Source organism: Anomaloglossus baeobatrachus, chromosome 3 (assembly GCF_048569485.1).
Source record: "Anomaloglossus baeobatrachus isolate aAnoBae1 chromosome 3, aAnoBae1.hap1, whole genome shotgun sequence".
NCBI lineage: Eukaryota > Metazoa > Chordata > Amphibia > Anura > Aromobatidae > Anomaloglossus > Anomaloglossus baeobatrachus.
The window spans coordinates 528,388,765-528,408,808 of NC_134355.1; the positions used below are offsets into that span (position 1 = coordinate 528,388,765).

The window sequence follows — 20,044 nt, forward strand, 5'->3', positions numbered from 1 at the left end:
CCTTCAGTGAATTAACCATGTTCACATTCAAGTAAGAACAGGAAAATCATTGCATGATCTTGTGTGTCCAAACTTTTAACCATTATTGTAGTAATGTGTCACTGTAACATCCACATGAATGCAACAATCCAAGGTTTACCAACAGAATATTGTTCAGAGCAACACACCTGCCATCCATATGATGTAAAACAAAGCACGATTCTTCATAGCAGGTCACTTTCATTGCTCCATGATCTGGTTTTGAGATTCACTTAGTAATTGTAGGCAAGTTCAACACTTGTGGACATGTGCACTTTGTTCTTACACCTTTTTATCTTCACCACTATTAATCTTTTTCAGTAGTTTGTGCTGTAGTAGCTCTTGTGTTAGATTGCAACAAACAGACTATACTTTAATCAGTGTGCCTTTGGTACTCATGACTTCACCTCTGAACCACCAGTTGTCGTTGCACCACTTTTTGTAGGATCTAACAACTGCATACTGGGAACACCCGACAAGACTTGATGTTTCTAGCTGTAACCTAGTTTTCTAGTCATCACTATTTGTTTCCTGCTATCGACACATCATCATCATCATCATCATCATCATCATCAAGAACTGACTGTTGACTTGCTGCTTAATATATCCTACTTTTTAACACCTGTCAATGTAGCAAGACAATTAATATTATTAATTTAATCTGTCAATGGTTTTACTGTTATGACTGATCGGTGTACATATTCAGTGATTAACTGTGAATTGCTGACTGTTTATAAAATTTTGATAGAAAAATAACTTTTTTTGGCAACATTTTTTACAATTCACATTTGATTTTCAGTTATTTTGATTACATGTATTAATAATTGCTGCATGTCATGAGACTTTTACAGATCACTGAAAAGACCCCCGAGCAATGGAGAGCTCAACAACATGAACAGTCTTTGTAGCTTACACTTTCTGTTGAGTCTATACCCCACTTTGTGTACTACTGTCTGCTGAGCTGCATGCTGTTTAGGGGTCTACTGAGTGACTGATTAGGATCTCAGGACCTAGGCATCTATTAACCTTCAGGCAATCATAGTGCCTGTTAAATATAAAAAAGTGAAAGTTTAGTCACTTTTCATTAAATTAACTGTTAGTACCTACAACTATTTTAATTAAAATGAATCTGTTATGACAGACTGATGCAGAAGAGGAATGAGCATATGCTTCACATGACCATATGCTTCACTGTCCTCTCTAAGGCTGGTGCAGGAGAAGAAAAAAGAGAATATTTACAATTTTTTTCAGTTTCAGTATGGCATTCCACTACAGATGTCGGGGCCTAGAAATCATCTCGGTACATCTAGTTAGGCCCGGTAGAGTTCTGACCCTGCAGGCTCTCTCCTCAGTCCAGATGCCCCACATTTTAAAAATGTATATTCAGAAGATAAAGTTAGTTGAAATGTGGGCAAGTAGGTTATTACAAGGGATGGATGGTCTCATACATGTAAAGGTTGGAATGGTTGGACTTTTTAGCTTAGAAAAAAGATGTCTCAGGGAAGATCTCATTTATACGTATAAATACATGTGTGGTCAATACAAAGGACTGGCACATGATTTATTCCTTCCAAAAATAATTCAAAGGACTTGTCACATGTTTTATTTCTTCCAAAAACCACACAAAGGATTAGGGGGCACACTGTACGGGTAGAAGAAAGTTGATTCCAGCAGCTAAATAGGAGAGGGTTCTTTACAGTTAGAGCAGTCAGACTGTGGAATGCCCTTCCACAAGAGGTAGTAATGATAGACACTATAATAGCTTTTAAAAAAAGGGCTGAATGCTTTCTTCAGCATAAATGACATTGTGGGTTATAGATAATGTTGTGAGAGAGAATGTATAATTGGTGGAGACTGTTCGAACTTGATGGACCTAAATCTTTTTTTTCGAGCTATGTAACTATGTAAGATAGCAGCTACTCCAGGGACCTCTGCAGTGAGGGTCAAATTACTGTATAGGGGTGAAAGGGTGAATATCAGAGTGCCCTTGTGACCTGCTAAATATACTGACTTGAACTAGGTCTGTCTCTGGAAGCTCCTTTCAGTTGAAGAATATGGGACACACGGCAGATGGACAAGGGTTATACTTTTAGGATCACCTTTTTATACTCTTTTCTTCAATTACTTGTATTAATTTGAATAGGGAGTGCTCTCTACTTTTTCCTTTTTCAACAATAAAAAGCATCTTCAGCCTTCAAAATTGTTCCTAAGACTATTACTATAATGGAGATAATTATATCATGGATCCATTGAACTTCAGCTCCTAGAGCCATTAAAATTCCTCTGATAACAAGGATATTTTCAAGCCAAAAAGTGCATCCAGAGTAGAACTAAAGGTGACTATATGGCACAATTAGCAGTTCATAAAGAGCCCTATAAATTAGTCTCCATTTAAGCAGTGATAGTGAGACCGTCCTGAACCAGGAACAGACTATTAATATCTGTACTTTTAATATATGTTCTTGGAAAAAAAGAAAAGCCATCACCACTCAACATACATAAAGTGCAGTATTATACCACCTCAAAGACAACCTGACAGCTGACACATGGTGCCCAATCCACAGGCGGCATGTATCAGACACTGACTGTGTGATCTCAGCCAGGTACGTTTGACTCTCAGATGCTGCTAAGTTTAGGAAAAAAGCATTCTTTAAAAGCCACCAGGGACAAAGCCACAATTGTGACTAATTGAAAAATGACTAGTCCCCGGTGGCTTCTCCCTTTGAGAGACTGATTTCTCCCTGCTTGCATGTAGGCAGGACGCGGGAGGATGCTGCCAGGTATCTGTCATGGTTCCACCTCCCCGACCACATGGCTAGGGGGCGGTGCCTTCTCTCGGGCCTCACTTCTGGAGCTTGGATGCTTTAAATTCTGTCATCTCTGGTGAACCAGCGCCGGCTATAAGCTTAGCACTGCTTTGCCTGTGATTGCTTGTCCCTGTAAATGTTTCCTAATCCGTCCTTCCCCTGTGCTCTGTCTGTGTTCCATCCCACATCCTTCCTTCCCACAATAGCCCCAGTCGTTCCCCCCTTCTCCTACCTCCCCACTCGGTTGCTTCCTCTGGTACTGATCTCGGCCTGACCTCAACCCCGATTTTGCTCGTTCCTCCAGTCTTCTTTCTCACTGTACTGTGTATGACCTGGCCTGCCTGACCATCCCCCGCACGCCTCATGTCCTCTCTATTCTGGATGACTTTGCAGGGCAGTGCTCCAGCACACACTGTGTGTCCACCACCATGCTGATTCAGCTCTGTGTAGTGTCTTTTCCTGCAGGGCTCCAGCTCCCCCTGGTGGTAGCCTGACGGTATCTTTTTCGACAAATCTCCAACATGGCTTGTCCATGGTGACTTTTAATGTGTGTTTATCTCTGAAACACCACAGCGTTTTAGAGTCAAGCAAACCTGCAGGTGTCTGATACATGCTGCTCATGGATCAAGCAGCATATATCAAGCTTATGCATGTGATTAGTACTGCTATTTAACATTTTCCAAATACGTGGGGAGATTTATGAAATAATTCATATGAAATCTTTCCTTTATTCCCAATAGCAACCATTTCTTATAATTCTTTTGAAAAATTAAAGCTGGGCTCTGAAGGGGCTGCTATGGGCAGCAAGGACAATTTTTACAAATCTAACATATGTTAGGGGGTATAAAAATGCATAACGGAAAGTTTAATATGTAAATGACATGGACATTTTTAGATGAGATGATTTTCTTCTTACATGCTGTAAATACCTGTATTTTGGGTTAAAAATCCTTTATTGTAGTTGGGTTTTATTAAAAATGTGGAACCGTTTGACTGAAGCCTGCTTTACACCATACGATCCAGCATATGATATCATATGCGATCGTACCCGCCCCCATCGTATATGCGGCACGTTCAATTTGTTGAACGTGTCGCACAAACGAATAACTCCCGTCACCTGTACTTACGCGTCCATACGACCTCGATGTGGGCGGCGAACATCCACTTCCTGGAGTGGGAGGGACGTTCGGCGTCACAGTGACGTCACGCGGCAGCCGGCCAATAGAAGCGAAGGGGCGGAGATGAGCGGGACGTAAACATCCTGCCCACCTCCTTCCTTCCGCATAGCCGCCGGGAGCCGCAGAACGTAGGTAAGATCTGTTCATCGTTCCCGGGGTGTCACACACTGCGATGTGTGCTACCCCGGGTACGATGAACAACCTGATGTTCAATTTTTAGGAATTGAACGACGTGCATGCGATGAACGTTTTACCATTCAATCGCAATCGCACGTAGCTGTTACATGCTACAATATAACTTACGATGCCGGATGTGCGTCACTTACGACGTGACCCCGCCGACACATTGTAAGATATATTGTAGCGTGTAAAGCGCCCTTGACTGTTGAATCTGTTATGATGGAAGAATTTATAAGTCTTATATCTCCTCTTCTGAGCTCCTCTCCGCTCATTTTTTGACCAAATAAAAGTTGAACTCAACTGTGAGGTCTTAAGTCAGCTGAACAGCGCTCAGAAGAAGGAAAAGAGCTCATTTATGGATGGTCAGATATCTCATTCTACAGCCATTAATAGACAATTCACTACAGAAGACAAATGGTGGATTTTTTTTCAAGGAAGATGGCAAATCGTAATAATGTGTCCATATTAGAGATGAAAGGATCGATTCATGGGACATCAATCCAGTGTCCAGGTCAGTGATACCTGCCACCTAGTCGGGATGTCCACAAATCACTTACCTTCTGGCATTCCCGACATGGCATTTGTAAGTTCATCTTTGTCCTGTTACCATGCTGCTTTTTAGCGTATCCACACATTTATAGACATTTAGAGGCAAAGTAAAACAAAAAATCTGATTGGCCTAAATTATTAATTCATGTGAGCGCTGTTTTAGAATCCTTAATACACGACACCTCATGATTATTATAGCCGTTAGGACTCTTTATCTCCCACCCTTGTTTCTTATATTCTCCTTTGTTGAAAGCTTTGTTACATTACTTTGAGTTACAGGAATGCACATACACAAAGGATTTGCCATCTGTTGACTTTCCGAAACTTGGCTCCTTTTTGCCTTACAGCTCGTGAGTGTATGGTTTGGCATTTTTATATCAAGGCCACATAAAAAATGACTTAATGCTCTTTGGGATGCCATATAATGCTTTTTATACCCTCTGCTAAAACTCTGTTTCGCAGCTTTTAGTGGAAAATAACGTATGAACCAATATGGACTGCAATGCGGTAAGAAATAAAGTTGATATTGTGACAGTGTTGTTCCCGGAACTCAGACTTTGATCGCACACAGCATGCTTATCCATGCATTTGTTTGTTGTGCAGATACCGAGCGCCCCTTGGGTAATAAACTGTTTCTGGCAGGGAAATGACTTTATTTACACTTGCAACAGGATTTGGAAAATGTAATCATTGTTTTCACTGTCATGAAAAGCGGCATATGGCAAATCGTCTACATATAAAATAGGTAATGGTACCCAGAACTGAGGACAGAATCTAGATCGGGTAGTATTTTATGGCAGTCTTCTACTTGTGACCAATCAGCTTTCTAATCATATTGCATTTACTTTTTTTTTCACCCGCTTCAAATACTTTGTATATGTGAAATAAAAAGTTTGGGACAAGGTATGTGTTTTGGGGGTCTTTGAGTCTGGCAAGGAAGCAAAGACCTGTCCAGTTTGTTTCATATGCAGTTTAAGTCTATGTGCGCATGCTGCGTTTTTTTGACGCTGTGTTTTGTGCGTTTTTGGCCGCACTAAAAACACACCTGCAGCAAAAATGCACCGGTAAAAACAAATGGGTTTTTACTGCGTTTCGGTGCGTTTTTTGCTGCGTTTTGCTGCGTTTTTGTTCCTACATTTTGCTGCGTTTTTCCAATGCATTGCATGGGTGAAAAAAAATCAGAAAAACATTGATATGTTGCTTTTTTTTGGTCACCTCAAAAACGCACCCAATAAAAAAGCACTGTGCGGACAGCAAAAATGAAAACTCATAGACTTTGCTGGGGATGCAAAGTCATGCAGTTTTAAGACCAAAAACGCACCCGAAAAATGTGCAAAAATGCCACAAAAAACGCATCGTGCGCACATAGCCTAAAGAGAGCTTTACACGCTGCGACATCGCTAGCAATGTCGCTAGCGTTCACACCCGCCCCCGTCGTTTGTGTGTCACGGGCAAATCGCTGCCCGTGGCGGACAAAATCGCTAGTACCCGTCACACATACTTACCTTCCTAACGACGTCGCTGTAGCTGGCGAACAGCCTCTTTTCTAAGGGGGCAGTTCGTGTGGCGTCACAGCGATGTTACACGGCAGGCGTCCAATAGAAGCGGAGGGGCGGAGAGCAGCCGCATGAAAGTCACACCCACCTCGTTGCCGGAGGACGCAGGTGCGGTGTTGTTCGTCGTTCCTGGGGTGTCACACGTAGCGATGTGTGCTGCCTTAGGAACGACGAACAACCTGCGTCCAAAATCAGCAACGATATTTGGGATATGGACGACGTGTCAACAATCAACGATTTGTGAGTATTTTTGCATCGTTAGCGGTCGCTCGTACGTGTCACACGCAATGACGTCGCTAACGAGGCCGGATGTGCGTCACGAATTCCGTGACCCCAATGACATCTTGTTAGCGATGTCGTTGCGTGTAAAGCGGCCTTTAGTCTAGACAAGCTAACCCTGTGGACAGTGGGAAGGGTTTTACCTGGAGAAACCTGTCCCATAAAGCTTCTTTGATGATTATTTGGTAACTTTTTGATGTTGCAGATTTTCTGCACCTATTAAGTAAATTAGTTTACTTGCGTTTTTTTCATTGCATTTTACGTGTGTTTTTTTTGTACATGCATTTTTATCATGTTTTTGACTTAACGTTTTTTGTCGTTTTGGTATGTCATGTTTTAAAGAAAGCTGTTTTTGTTTTTGATATTTCCTGCCAATTTAGCTTTGATAAAACTTTATACAGTCATGTGCAGACTACGTGCGCTTTTAGTGCATTTCAACTCTGTAAACACGTGTGGTGTGTTACCTGTGGATTTTCCACATCTAAAGCAATTCTAGAGGGAAAATTGGCACATAAAACTATGACACCATTCATTTTACCATACGATGTGCTGGAACAACATTCCAGTAACTGTGAAATTAAGAAAAAATAATGACAATTCTGTAATGTTTTTTTTGAGTTTTGTTTTTATGATGTTTTGATCTCTTTTTAGTGCATTTTTTTTTTAAGGAAGGTTTGGGGACCGAAAAACTGCAGTTCTCACATTTTTTATTTTTATTTTCCTTATAACATTTGTTGTACAAGTTAATTCATTTTTTATATTGATAAACCAAAATTGTATGGATGCAGCAATACCAAATGTATTTTTTTAGATTTTTAATGGCGAAAACAGGGTGATTCAAATTTTTATATATTTTTATTTATCTCTTATATTTGGAGGCTTATTTTCTTTTATCTTTTTTTAAATTTATTTTTCAGACATCTTAGGGGACTTGAGCCTGCATTTGCGCACTTGTACTATATTCTGCAATACCTACCGTATTGCAATATATAGTTAAAATCTCAGTCTCCTGTGAAAATGAGCCTATGCCTAAGCTTCACAGAAGTACCAAGATGGCAGTGACAGGGACCTTTTGTGGTGCTGATGGGAGCTGGTACCTGCGAGTACTCGTACTGCCATTTAAATGATAAAGAGCAGTAATCAATCTCCGCCCCAGCTCTGGAGTCTACTCCACACACTTGGTCAACCCTACAATCACGTACATATACTTAACTTTGGAACAGATTAAACTGTATTTAGTTCCTCTGAACTTACATTTCCAGATAATCTCGAAGTCTAAACAGACTGACAATCACAACATGAATGAGAAAAAAGCTTGTTTGTAGAGTAAAATTATATATTGGTTTGCCCAAAAGATCATTGTCTTTGGCAGTATAATACCCTGTGTAAACAGGACCTGCGCCACCAATAACAATGGCAGCCTATGTGCACTGAACAATCTATTACAGATTAAAAGGAACCAATCACCAGGATTTTTGTGTATAACCTAAAGCCAATGCTATACTGGCACTATCAGGCTGAGTCTCTACATACGTGTAGTGGTCAGCTCGGATGTTTAGGTTTGAAATCCAAAAAAAGCCAATGTCTTCTTCCAGAGAAAGCCACATTTTTCTTATATGTAAATAAGCTGTTCCAGGCTATGGGCCGGACAATGAAAAGCTGCCTCCAGAGAATATGTTAAATGAAAAGGGAGACATGTAGATTACAAAGGCAGACTGTCAGTCATTATATGTCTCACATTGGTAACATTTTTCATTTATAATAATCTCTTGAGGCAGATTCTCATGCGGACCAGTGTCCGGCCCATAGCCTGAACAGCTTATTTACGTATAAAGAGAGTGTGGATTCCTCTGGAATAAGACAGCAGATCACAGATTTCAAGGTATCAATTTATTCTACTTTCTATAAACTTTATGCCCATATATATGGTTCAGAAGGGTTGTTCCTACTGACAAATTACCTTTAAACAACTGCAAATTACAAGCAAGTAGCTGATCAGTGGTCATTTAGTGCCGCTAGTCGGCAAGTGTCCATAGACCTTTACACTGTATTTTCATCTACAGGCCAATTTAGATAGTGTATATCTTCATCATATGCCCTACAGCCGCATCTCAAGGTTGAATAAATTACATTCTGTTCATCACCTTTTTTCATAAATGTGTTTCTGCGTGTCCCTTATCAGTCATGTTGCTATCTGGCATGCACCATTGCTATGTGCTCTATCACTATGGCTTTATCAATGCTGTGGTAAAAACAAAAACTGCTACACCCAACAAAAATATAAACTCAAAACATTTGTTTTTGCTCCCATTTTTCATGAATAGAACTCAAACTTCTAAGACTTTTTCTATGTACTCACAAGACCTTTTTCTCTCAAATATTGTTCACAAATTTCTTTAAATCTGTGTTAGGGTACGGTTCCACTTGCATACCGCATCCGATGTGAGAGCATCAGAAGCGATATGATAATGACCCTCTGCTGCGAGCGTCAGCCGAGGGTCATGCGACTGCGATGTGATTGTATCACAGTTGCGGAGAAGAGGGAGGGAGCACTTTCTCCCCATCTCCTCTGCGGCCTGTCTCTGCATATATCGCACTGCAGTCAGATTACATGCAAGTGCAGTGCAATGTTTTACACACTCCCATAGACTTGTATGGGGGCTTGTGAACCAAGACTCGCTGCCAAACATCCATTACGCAGTGTTTCTGCAGCGATCTGAAGCGCACATGCACTGCCAAATTGCTGCAGATTTTTCAGCATGGACACTACGCAGCATGCGCACATAGCCTAAGTGAGCACGTCTCCTCTGCTGAGATAAACCATTCATCTTACAGGTGTGGCATATCAAGATGCTGATTGTACAGCATGATGATTGCACAGATGTGCCTTAGGCAGGCCAGAATAAAAGGTGTCATGCTCGCAAGGCGAGTAAGCGATTAGCGGACCCACTTGGCCACAGCACACAGAAAACCCAGAGAGGCTTAACTACCTAACTACACCTGGTTATCGCCAGAGCCTCTAATGTTGAGGGTGTTGTGCTGCAGGTGTGAGACCGGGTGCCACTGGGGAAGACTGATGCTGTGATGGCTGGCCCCAGGGGTACGGACACAGACAGTCTCTAAGGATAAGAGCAGCAGCAGCCGGTGTCGTGGATTCGGCTAGTATGGATGGTTGGATGTGGTAGCTGCGGCCGATGAGGATACTTGCGGCAGCAGGTACTGTGGTAGGCGGCCGATGTGGATACTTCCAGCAGTGGATATCATGGTAGCTGTCTGACATGGATGGTACCAGCAGCAGATTAGAAACACAAACCCGAATCAGCAGCAGAATTGTCACACGGGGTGTGGGGAGAGACACCCAGCAAGTGGACTCCTGGAATAAGGGAGGCTGAAACACAAAGGGTGGGGGACCAGGGGCTCCTGCGCTAACCCTGACACTGTGGGGCCCTGCGATTGCCCTCAATCTACAGGTACCTATAAGGGTTAGGAGGTGTGGCCCGCCAACGTGCCCCTGTTTCCTAGTCAAACCCTAGGACTAAATCCCAAGACCCACCAATCCACGGAGGAAAAAACAAACACAAAAATAAACAGCAAAAGGGGGAAAAAGGAAAAACAATAACTTATCTTGAGAGGGAATCTTCAGAATTTATAGCAACAGTAGTCTGAAGCCAAAAAAGGAAAAACAACAACTTATCTTGAGAGGGAATCTTCAGAATATACAGCAACAGTAGTCTGAAACCACATGCACTCCTGAGCAAGCAACTTCTCCAAGTGAAGAGTATAACCCGCACTGGAGGAGTGAGAGGCCCCACATTATAAAGGCCCTTAATTACAAGCTGGAGGAAAGTCTCCTCCAACTTGGCAAGGAAACAGAAAAAAAACTAAATCAAGCCCTTAAAGGGACAGCGTCCATTAACGTCTGGACGATCGCCGGGCCCTTCTGCACCTGGTCCCAGCAGCAGCACCTGAAGGTCCAGACACATCCTTGACAAGAATATACATCAGTAACAGCACTGAAGACCTGAGAACTAGCAATGTAACTAACTAATTGCCCAGGCTCCTCCCTTAAGGGGAAGAAACCTTAAATACCTTAAGCCTCACAGCTGACATGAGCCACACTTCTTTGTCAAATTTCACGTACACCCAGTTTTTTTTCCTGACACAATTTAAGAACTGCAGCGTTTTTTTAAATCTGCAACGTGTACATTTTCAGCGGTTTTACAGCATGTTTTACCTATTAAATGTAATGTAAAATTGCAAAAAAAATTAAAAAAACGCATCATAAAATTTGCGCTGGATTTTATTAGTGTTTTTGGTGACTAAATACAACAAACTTTTATTAACATACACTGTAGACAAATAATACATATAATCCGCCTGAAAAATGAAGCAAACAAAAACAAAGCAAATAGCTGGATTTCCTAAACAGCACTTTTCCTGCCAATATATGTAAGTACAATGAATATCAGAATTAGGGCAAGCTCACACGAGTGTGAAAAACGAACGAGTGCAGTGCGAAAAAATCTCGCACTGCACTCTGACTAATGTTAGTCAGTGTGGAACAGCAGTTGGTCAGATTCTGGATGTCAGAAAAGTTACAACATGCTGCGATTTTCTGCGAGAGCCGTATCACTCGCACCCATTCAAGAGAATGGGTGTGAGAGAAACATCGGACTGCACTCGGATGTTATCCCAGTGCAGTGCGATATACACAAAGGCTGACAATGGGGGAGATGGGGGGATTAACCCCTCCCTCTCCTCAAGCAGTGCCCGCCCTCAGCATCACAGCTGTGACCCGATTGCAAGATCCGGTCACAGTCGCATGACACTCGGGTCAAGCTCGCAGCAGAGCCTGAGCCAGGGGTCATTAGCATATCGCATCCGATGCTCTCGCATCGGATGCCATACGCTAGTGTGAGTCCAGCCTTAGATATTCTTTAGACTCAACTGTTGTGAATACATTTTCCAGTTTGGGGCTCCCTCTTGTGGTCAGTGCTGGCGGTGCAGTTTACTTTGTTGAATGGGAGCCATACACCTGTGGAGGACTGGCAATCAGGTCATTCAGATTGGGCCTATATAACTGAGTAGTTATCTCCTGTTCCTTGCCGGTGATCAATGTATCTCCTGTGTGCTAAGGATATTCTAAAACCAGCCCTTCTCTTTACCAAAACTCCTCTCAGATAAGTTGGTCTTTGTACCGCTGCTCATTGTTTCCACTTTCTTGTAGTTTTTTCTGTTTTGATACTAATGCTTGCTTCCTGATTTTGCCTGTGTGGAGTTCTTGGTGGAGTTGGATCATTCCCTGCTGGGAGTGTCTGTGTACCTAGCTCCATGTTCAGCTTTGTATTGTTTTTTGTCATGCTTGGTATTAACTTCAGTCCCTCATCTATATTAATGTTTTTTTGATCCCAGTAACACCAGAGTACTTATATAGTGCGGGCTCAGGGCTTTACCATATCAGGCGTGCTGAGATTTATTAGGGGTTTTACGGCTGCATACAGTGTTCTTTCCTATCCTTTCCTATATAGATAGTTTGTGCCTCATCTTTGCTGAATCTGTTTTCTAGCTATGTATTGTGTTTTCCTATATCACCATAGTCTTTACATGTGGAGTCTATCTATATATTTGGGGATTACTCCGAGGCAGATTAGCTTTTCTTATATTTCTCTCTGTAAGAATAATTAGTTCTTTGGCTGTGTCGTGGCGACTAGGTCATCATAGGCACGCCCCACGGCTACTTCTAGTTGTGTGTCAGTATTAGGTCTGCAGTCCGATAAGGTTCCAGCCACTCTGGTTACTCTTTGGGTTTCCGCATTTTTGTCCTTTTTCTGATCCTCCTCAGTCACTGAATCATAACACTCAACCCTTAAAGTGATAGTCATATAGCACTCAGTAATGAAAATGGTGTAGTGCATATGTACAGATAATTATATGATCTAGTATGTATCAAAAGAGTATTAAAGAAGTAAGCAGTGACATTGTGCAATGAAGTGCCATGTGCATAGTCACTAGGGTGATAGAAATAACCTCATATGGAAATGAGAACCGCACATGTATCACCTCTGAATGGGAATTCCTCAGGGGTTAATGTTTTTATTTGTTTTGTCTGGGCTTATGTATTTGCCATACAATAAAGTTTCATTTTTTAAAAATTTAGGAAGTGCAACCGATCTTTTGTACGTTTTTCATTAATTGTATTTGTTTTACATGTATTTTGGTTAACACGTCATCCATACATAGGTGGTGTCTGCTCCATTTATTTTTCTGGAAGATGCTATCACCTAATGATCGAGGGGTCCAAACTTTGGGACTTCCTGAGATTGATGTGGACTCTGTGCCATCTGAGTTGCTGCCGACTCTATGGACTTGAATGGGGCTGAGTTTGCTGCACAGCTTCAGTCCTGTGAAGAGGATGTAGCGTTATATCAGAGCCCAAGGTGTTGTCAATACCTCCATTTTATACTAATGTTCACTGCAGTATGCAGGAGAAATGTCTGCTGTGTGTGGCTTCCTCAACCTGAGTCAGTTGTTTGCCTGGATGACCATAGCCAAACTTTTATAATCACTAGTGTGTCACAATTTGAGGGATTCAACAACCAAACTATGTAAAATTGTTACATTTATTCAGGACTCACACGAACGTATGTAAAAAACGGTTCCATTCTCGTCCAGGAGAGTAGGACGATTTTTTTCTCCCTTGTCATCTGTATGCTTTCTGTGTGCTGTCTGTGTGCAATCCATTTTTTTCTCTGCAGCTATTACTCATTTACAGTCATTTACAGGACCATTTACAGTGTTCTCTGCTACATCATAGAATTGTATCCAAAAAAACGGATGCCACTAGGATGGTCCGTGTACTGTCCGTGTGACGTCCGTTTTTTTCTCACATCCATTTACTTGTATTGGCGAGTCTCGGACGTTTTCGGGATACAATCGCAGCATGTTGCGACTTTTCTCTCATCCAGAATTTAGATGAGAAAAACTGACCAACTGTTCTCCCTCCTTGACTAACATTGGTCAGAGTGCAATATGAGATTTTCTCGCATTGCACTCATCCGATTCATATGCTCATGTGAGCGTACCCTTAGGCTAAGGACACACGGGCATTTAGCAAACTATGTGAGAGCATCCGATGCGTTATGCTATTGACCACCTCCTCCCGTTCTGCTGCGAGCGTGCGCCGAGTATCATTATACAGTGCTGCAATCCTGCGATCAGAACACAGCTGTGGAGGAGAGGGAGGGACTAATCTCTCTATCTTCTACATTACCAGCTGATGCGATTATCGCACTGCCCTCCGGTGTAATGCGAGTGTAGTGTGATGTTTCTCTCGCACCCATAGACTTGTATGGATGTGAGTGAAATCGAATCAGATTCCACTCGCAGCATGCTGCGATTGTTTTCTCGGTCCGATTAGGGCTGAGAAAATAATCGCTCATGGGTGCAGCCCCATAGAATAACATTGGTCCGGGTGGAATGCAATTTTTTTTTATCGCATTCCACTCCCTCCTTTTTACTTGCCATGTGTCCTTAGCCTTAAGAGGTGCCTTTGGTTATCCACCTATGCCTACTATGGCAAACACTGTAATTTTTGTCCCTGTGAAATACAGAGATAATGGTGACAACAGAGAACCTCCATGTGACATGCTGGTATATGGACAACTAAGGGAATGCACACGCAAAGGTTTTTTAAGTTTTTTGGAGGAGTTCAGCTTAAAAAAATGCTAAGACATTACTTAAAGACTTTTGTTTTCTGTTGTTAAAACACTTTGCTGTTCCATATTCATATATCATTTCTTTTGTCAGTTTTTTTTCTACTTCAGGCTGTGGAAAATGCCTGGTGGGAGAAAACAAAAAGGGCATGTCATTTATTTCAAGTGTCTGGAATCCGCATCAAAATGGGAAATATCCTGTCATAAAGCTGCAAAAATTTAAGTTTAAGGAAAAACCTCTTCTAAAACACTTAAAAACTCTTCAAAACCGCTTCAGGAATTGAAAAACATCTCCAAACCCCCCTCCCTCCCCCCTCAAAAAAGAGTGTGTGCACGCCGCTTTGTGGCTAAGGGTGTGTTCATACGGTACATTTTTGCTCTATCTTTTCCATGCATTTTTGCTTGGGGAAAAAACAGTGTTTTATAGTACCAGCAAAGTGAAAGAAATTTCTGAAATTGCCTGTATTTCGCTTATGTTTTCCTTGCGGATTCTCAATTGTCAGTTGTGAGATTTGTCAGATATTTCAACATTTTTGTGCGTTTTTCACCCCTTCCATGGAATGGGTGGAAAAGAAACACATTTAGGCCCTGTGCGCACTGGGAAATGACTTTTTCTTAAGAAAAATCCGCACTATCTGGCAGAATTACCGCACCTGTGGCAAAAACTGCGCTAAAAACGGAACTGCAATCTTACCGCGGTTTGCTGCGGTTTTGCCGCAGTTTTTCGGGTTGGTTCCTACAGTTTATTACCATTATCTATGGCAAAAAACGCAGGTACCTGCGGAAAAGAAGTGTCATGCTACTTTTTTTTTTGCTGCAGAAATTCTGCAGCAAAACCTGTAAGAAAAAAACACAGTGTGCGCACAACATGTTTTATTTCCCATAGATTTTGATGGGGAAGGATTGCATAAAGGTTATTATGAACAAAAACTGCACATTTCCGTGGCAAAAAACAGTGCCTTAAAAAGGTGCAAAATAATATAAACTTTTTTTAAGCAGTGTTTTTCCTGCCAAAATCTGCTGCAAATACTCATTGAGTGCACATACTTTAAGTGTGAGTAGATGGGGGAGTGGGATACTGAGGGTACCAGCATCATCATTTGGAGGTTTGGAGTAAATCAGGTTTCAACTAATGTTTTTTATAATTATTTATTGTTACAGTGGAACATATCAAAGGATATAGGATACACTTCTTTTATTACTATTTTAACAGTAACAATATACTAAATATTAACTTTGCTTTGTCTTTATACGCTCTCACTTGTTTTTCTGTAATGTCTGAATTTCCTGGTAGCGAATACAGAAAATGATGTGCCCCTCTTGTGAATGCTATTAGCTATACTTTTTATAAGCTTCCATGTTTTTAACCTTTGTAGTTTAGGTTAATGGTGAATTTATGTGACCCTATTTGTCATAGGGTGGAAGCATTGTTTCTTGCTTGTCCAGTCATTGTTTAAAAGGCGGACAAAGTATTCATTGCATAGCTGGTCCATCCATAGTTATTGAGCTGTATCCATAGTCACTGGTGTAAAGATTTCATCACATTCCTCCATTCTCCATTGTTAGGTCCCAAAACTCTCCTCTTGAGATCTCCATCAGACTGCCATAGGACATGGCTAACAATACAATCACCATATCCAGAGAGGAACTAGAAGAACTCAAGGAAGCCTTTGAAAAAGTTGGTAAGTCCAATTTGTGAGCAAGATAGAAAACCCAAGTATGCCATCAGTTCTCAGCTGTTGTTGTATTTTGGTACAATTATTATTGAAGAATAATATTTAAATTGTGTTTATGTTATTTTGCACATCTTTAGCTCTGTCACTGCTTTCTTTTGTTGTGTAGTTTGTTATAAAATATAATGTCCAACATTATATACAAATGCAAATAGTTTAACTTTAATTAATAGAACAAAAAAAACTATTTCTGGGGAAATTACATGATGCATTTGGTGAGGGCATTAGGGTACGTGCCTACGATCAGTAACAGCAGCGCTTTGGACCAGCGTGTTTCCGCTGCGACCAAAATACTGCGTTGTGCAGTACAAGCACAGCGGATGGGGCTTAAATCTCATGGCAACTGTGCTTCTTTTCTAAACTGACATGCGTCACATTACGAGCTGCAGCACGTTAATTTATGCTGTGGAGACACGAGTGTTCTCTTCAAGGAGAGCACAGACAGAGTCCACAGCATCCCAAACCCTGGTCAGGGGCACTGGCCTCTGCGGTCTCTTGCAGAGAGCACTTGCAGCCCCGCAGGAGAGGAGACACAGCATCCAGGACATAGCATGTACTAAATGTGTATATCCACCCTTAAGGGGGCTTTACACGCTACGACATCGCTAATGCGAACTCGTTGGGGTCACGGAATTGGTGACGCACATCCGGCCGCATTAGTGATGCCGTTGCGTGTGACACCTATGTGCGATTTTGCATCGTTGCAAAAACATGCAAAATCGCTCATCGGTGACATGGGGGTCCATTCTCAAAAATCGTTACTGCAGCAGTAACGAGGTTGTTCCTCATACCTGCGGCAGCACACATCGCTCCGTGTGACACCGCAGGAACGAGGAAGCTCTCCTTACCTGCCTCCTGGCCACAATGCGGAAGGAAGGAGGTGGGCGGGATGTTACGTCCCGCTCATCTCCGCCCCTCCGCTTCTATTGGGTGGCCGCTCAGTGACGTCGCTGTGACGCCGCACGGACCGCCCCCTTAGAAAGGAGGCGGTTCGCCGGTCACAGAGACGTCGCCGGGCAGGTAAGTGCGTGTGACGGGTCTGGCGATGTTGTGCGGCACGGGACCGATATCGCAGTGTTTAAAGCCCGCTTTAGGCTATGTGCCCACGAGACTCTGTATCCACGGATTTTGCCGCGGAAAACCTGCGGATTTATCTGGATTTTCTAGATAAACCGCAGGTTTTAGCAAGTACAGACACTCCCCATGTTATCCTATGGGACATGGGGAGTGCTGTGTCCTTGCTTCAGTATGTGCGGCTGCAGAATATGCTGCGGATGTCCCGCAGCCGCACATAACTGCATGTCAATTATTTCTGTGGAATTACCTGCGGAAATCCCGGCCCTCGACTATGGAGATAGAGGCTGGGACTTCCGCAGGGAAGTCGCATGAACGTCTGCAGGTTTACCGCAGCTATTTCGCTGTAATCCCGCAGCTATGTATAGCTGCGGATTCCGGGGAGCAGCTGCGGGAAACCTGCAGATGTACCTGCGGATATATCGTATCCGCGGGTACAAAGTCCCGTGGGCACATAGCCTTACAGCTAAAAATAGCTCCAAGAATAGTGAAGTTCTGGCCCTTTTTTTTACCAAAAGTATGAGTGGGTCCTAAAGTGTTTTGTATCAAGTCTTGGTTTTAGAAAAAAAAAACAAAAAACAGCATCATATACTGTATATACCAAATTTGTACACTGTGTGCAAAATTATTAGGCAAGTTGTACTCACAAATATCAAAGCCTAATATTTTTGGAAGTAGGAGTGTTTTTTTTTAGATTTGGCTATCTTAGGCTATGTGCGCACTAGAAAAGTGATTTTTCTCAAGAAAATTTCTTGAGAAACTTCTGAGAGTTGAAGATTACTGCACCTGCGGTAAAAAAACACACCAAAACCGCGGGAATAACGCATGCATTTTTGCCGCGATTTTGCTGCGGTTTTTCCGCAGGTTGGTTGTGAAGATGTAATTTACCCTCTCACTGTATATGCTGTGATACTATGTCATAATATGTATATTTCCCTGTCATTTATTTTGTATAATATGTCATGTAACTTTTCCCTGGCTGTATTAGTTGTAATTCATGTATTTCCTTGGGGGAGCTACTGGTCTCAATGTGTCTCTCTCATACAATTGCAGTCTTGGCATCTAATGTGATTATGTAAATAGCCTGTCCTCTTCTATCCAGAGTTGTGTATCTAGTCTGTAATTGCATTGGCCAGTGAAGGAATAGTCATTGTTCTGCACAGCAGGGGATCCCTTCATCTACTGTGGCTGGCAGACATATCGGAGCCCTGTGATGGACCAAACCATTGATGATAGGATGTGTGACCCCTACCCCCTGAACATGGTGGGCTGGTCAAGGAGCACAGACAATGCATTTCCCTTTTTGTAACTTCAGAGTGAGCTGAAACTTGGAAGAAGAAGGAGCTCCCAGCCTGGGTGGCTGTGGACACGGACGGACCTAGGCCTGTGTGGCGGCCCGTGGGATTGTGTGGAACTCTTTGGACTACTGTAAGGACGATTGCTTTGTTATCCGGTCCGAGGATTGTCGGGACGGGCCCCCGAATCTGTTTTACGTGGACTTATCGTGTGCTGTTCCAGTGTTCTTGTGAATAAACCTGTTGGATCGTCCCTCGGCCTCGTCCATCCTTTGCTCTGTTGTACACCCCCGTCACAAACTGGTTGGAAGCGCTGGGATCAGAGCAGAAGGAATGGAGGACAATGGCTCAACATCAGGAACCAGCACTGCAGAGTACAAGACCTGGACTTTGGGGAGCCTGCAATCAAAGGCCCGTGAAGTAGGAGTTCGTTTCAAAGGACTCTCCAAGGAGCAGCTGATTGAGGCGCTAGAAGGAGTCTGCTCGCAAAATGACGTGGAGGAAGGATCCTCACAGCAAACGGAAGAAAGACGGCAGCCGGAGGTAAATACCCAAAAAAGTCAGTGGGTTGTGTGGTACGAGGAGGAGATGGCCTTGCTGGGAGAGGAGACCACCATAGAATATAAGATGGAGGTCATGCGTGGAGCTAAAGAGAAGGAGCGCAGGATGGAGGAGATGGCATTGCTGGATAAGCAGCTTGCTGTGGAATCCGCGAGAGGTTCCAGATAGACTGTAACCCCAGCACCCATCATGAGGGAACTTCCCAGGGTGTCCCGCAAAGACTTTAAGCCGTTTAATGAGGCTGCAGGCGACATTGAGGGCTTCTTCCAGGACTTTGAGCATCAGTGTCGATTAATGGAAGTCCCGGACAGGGAGCGTGTCCGGCATCTGGTTGGGCTCCTAGAGGGGGGAGCTGCTGAAGCCTATAGAGCTATGGACCCTTGGTGGAACTGTGAGTATGCGGAGATTAAACAGACTATTCTAGAACATTATGCTGTGACCCCAGACACTTACAGGACTCAGTTCCGTGCTTTAGCCTGTGATGGGGAAGTGTCTTTTAAGATATATGCTCATAGACTCAAACAAATATGTAATCGCTGGCTGGAGGCAGAGGAGGCCTTATCTTGGGAGACCTTCCTGCAGGTCATCCTAAAAGAACAATTCTTTGCCCAGTGCCCCGCTGAGATCCGGGAATGGGTGCGTGAGAGAAAACCAGCGACAGTGGAGGAAGCTGCTGCTCTAGCTGATGAGGTGCTCACTATCAAGCCTCAGTGGAGGGTTCTGTTGGAGGATGGAGAGACGCCTAACAGCTCCACAACACCGGATGCCCCCAGTTATTCTGTCCCCATTGTTCCCCGTTCCTCTAACTCACCACATGTTGATACCCGTGTTAATGTGCCTCCAGTTGCTTCTACTGCACTTTCTGGAATACGCCGGGGAGAGGAAGTAACAGAGCGCAGGTGTTATGTTTGTAGGCATCCCGGGCATTTGCAGGCCTCATGCCCAGCAAGCCCATGGAGGAATCATCCTCAAACCCCTACAGCACCTTCAGGTGGGAGCCAGCCTCCAAGTTCCCCTACCCCTTACCCAAGAGGATGCCATGGATGGAGGGAGACCCAGCTCAGATGCTATCAATGTGGAAAGCCAGGGCATCGGCAAGTCT

At 43.0% G+C, this 20,044-nt stretch overlaps 1 protein-coding gene across 3 annotated transcripts in view; it reads left to right on the forward strand.

Annotated features, from left to right (window-relative positions):
- Nucleotides 1–20,044, forward strand: part of PLS1 (plastin 1) — a 179,094-nt gene that overhangs the window by 50,334 nt on the left and 108,716 nt on the right. For all 3 annotated transcript variants that reach the window (XM_075338598.1, XM_075338597.1, XM_075338600.1), the window contains exon 2: nt 15,846–15,961. In XM_075338598.1, coding sequence (XP_075194713.1) covers nt 15,892–15,961 — 70 coding nt within the window. In that variant the 5' untranslated portion in view covers nt 15,846–15,891. The remainder of the gene's footprint in view (nt 1–15,845; nt 15,962–20,044) is intronic.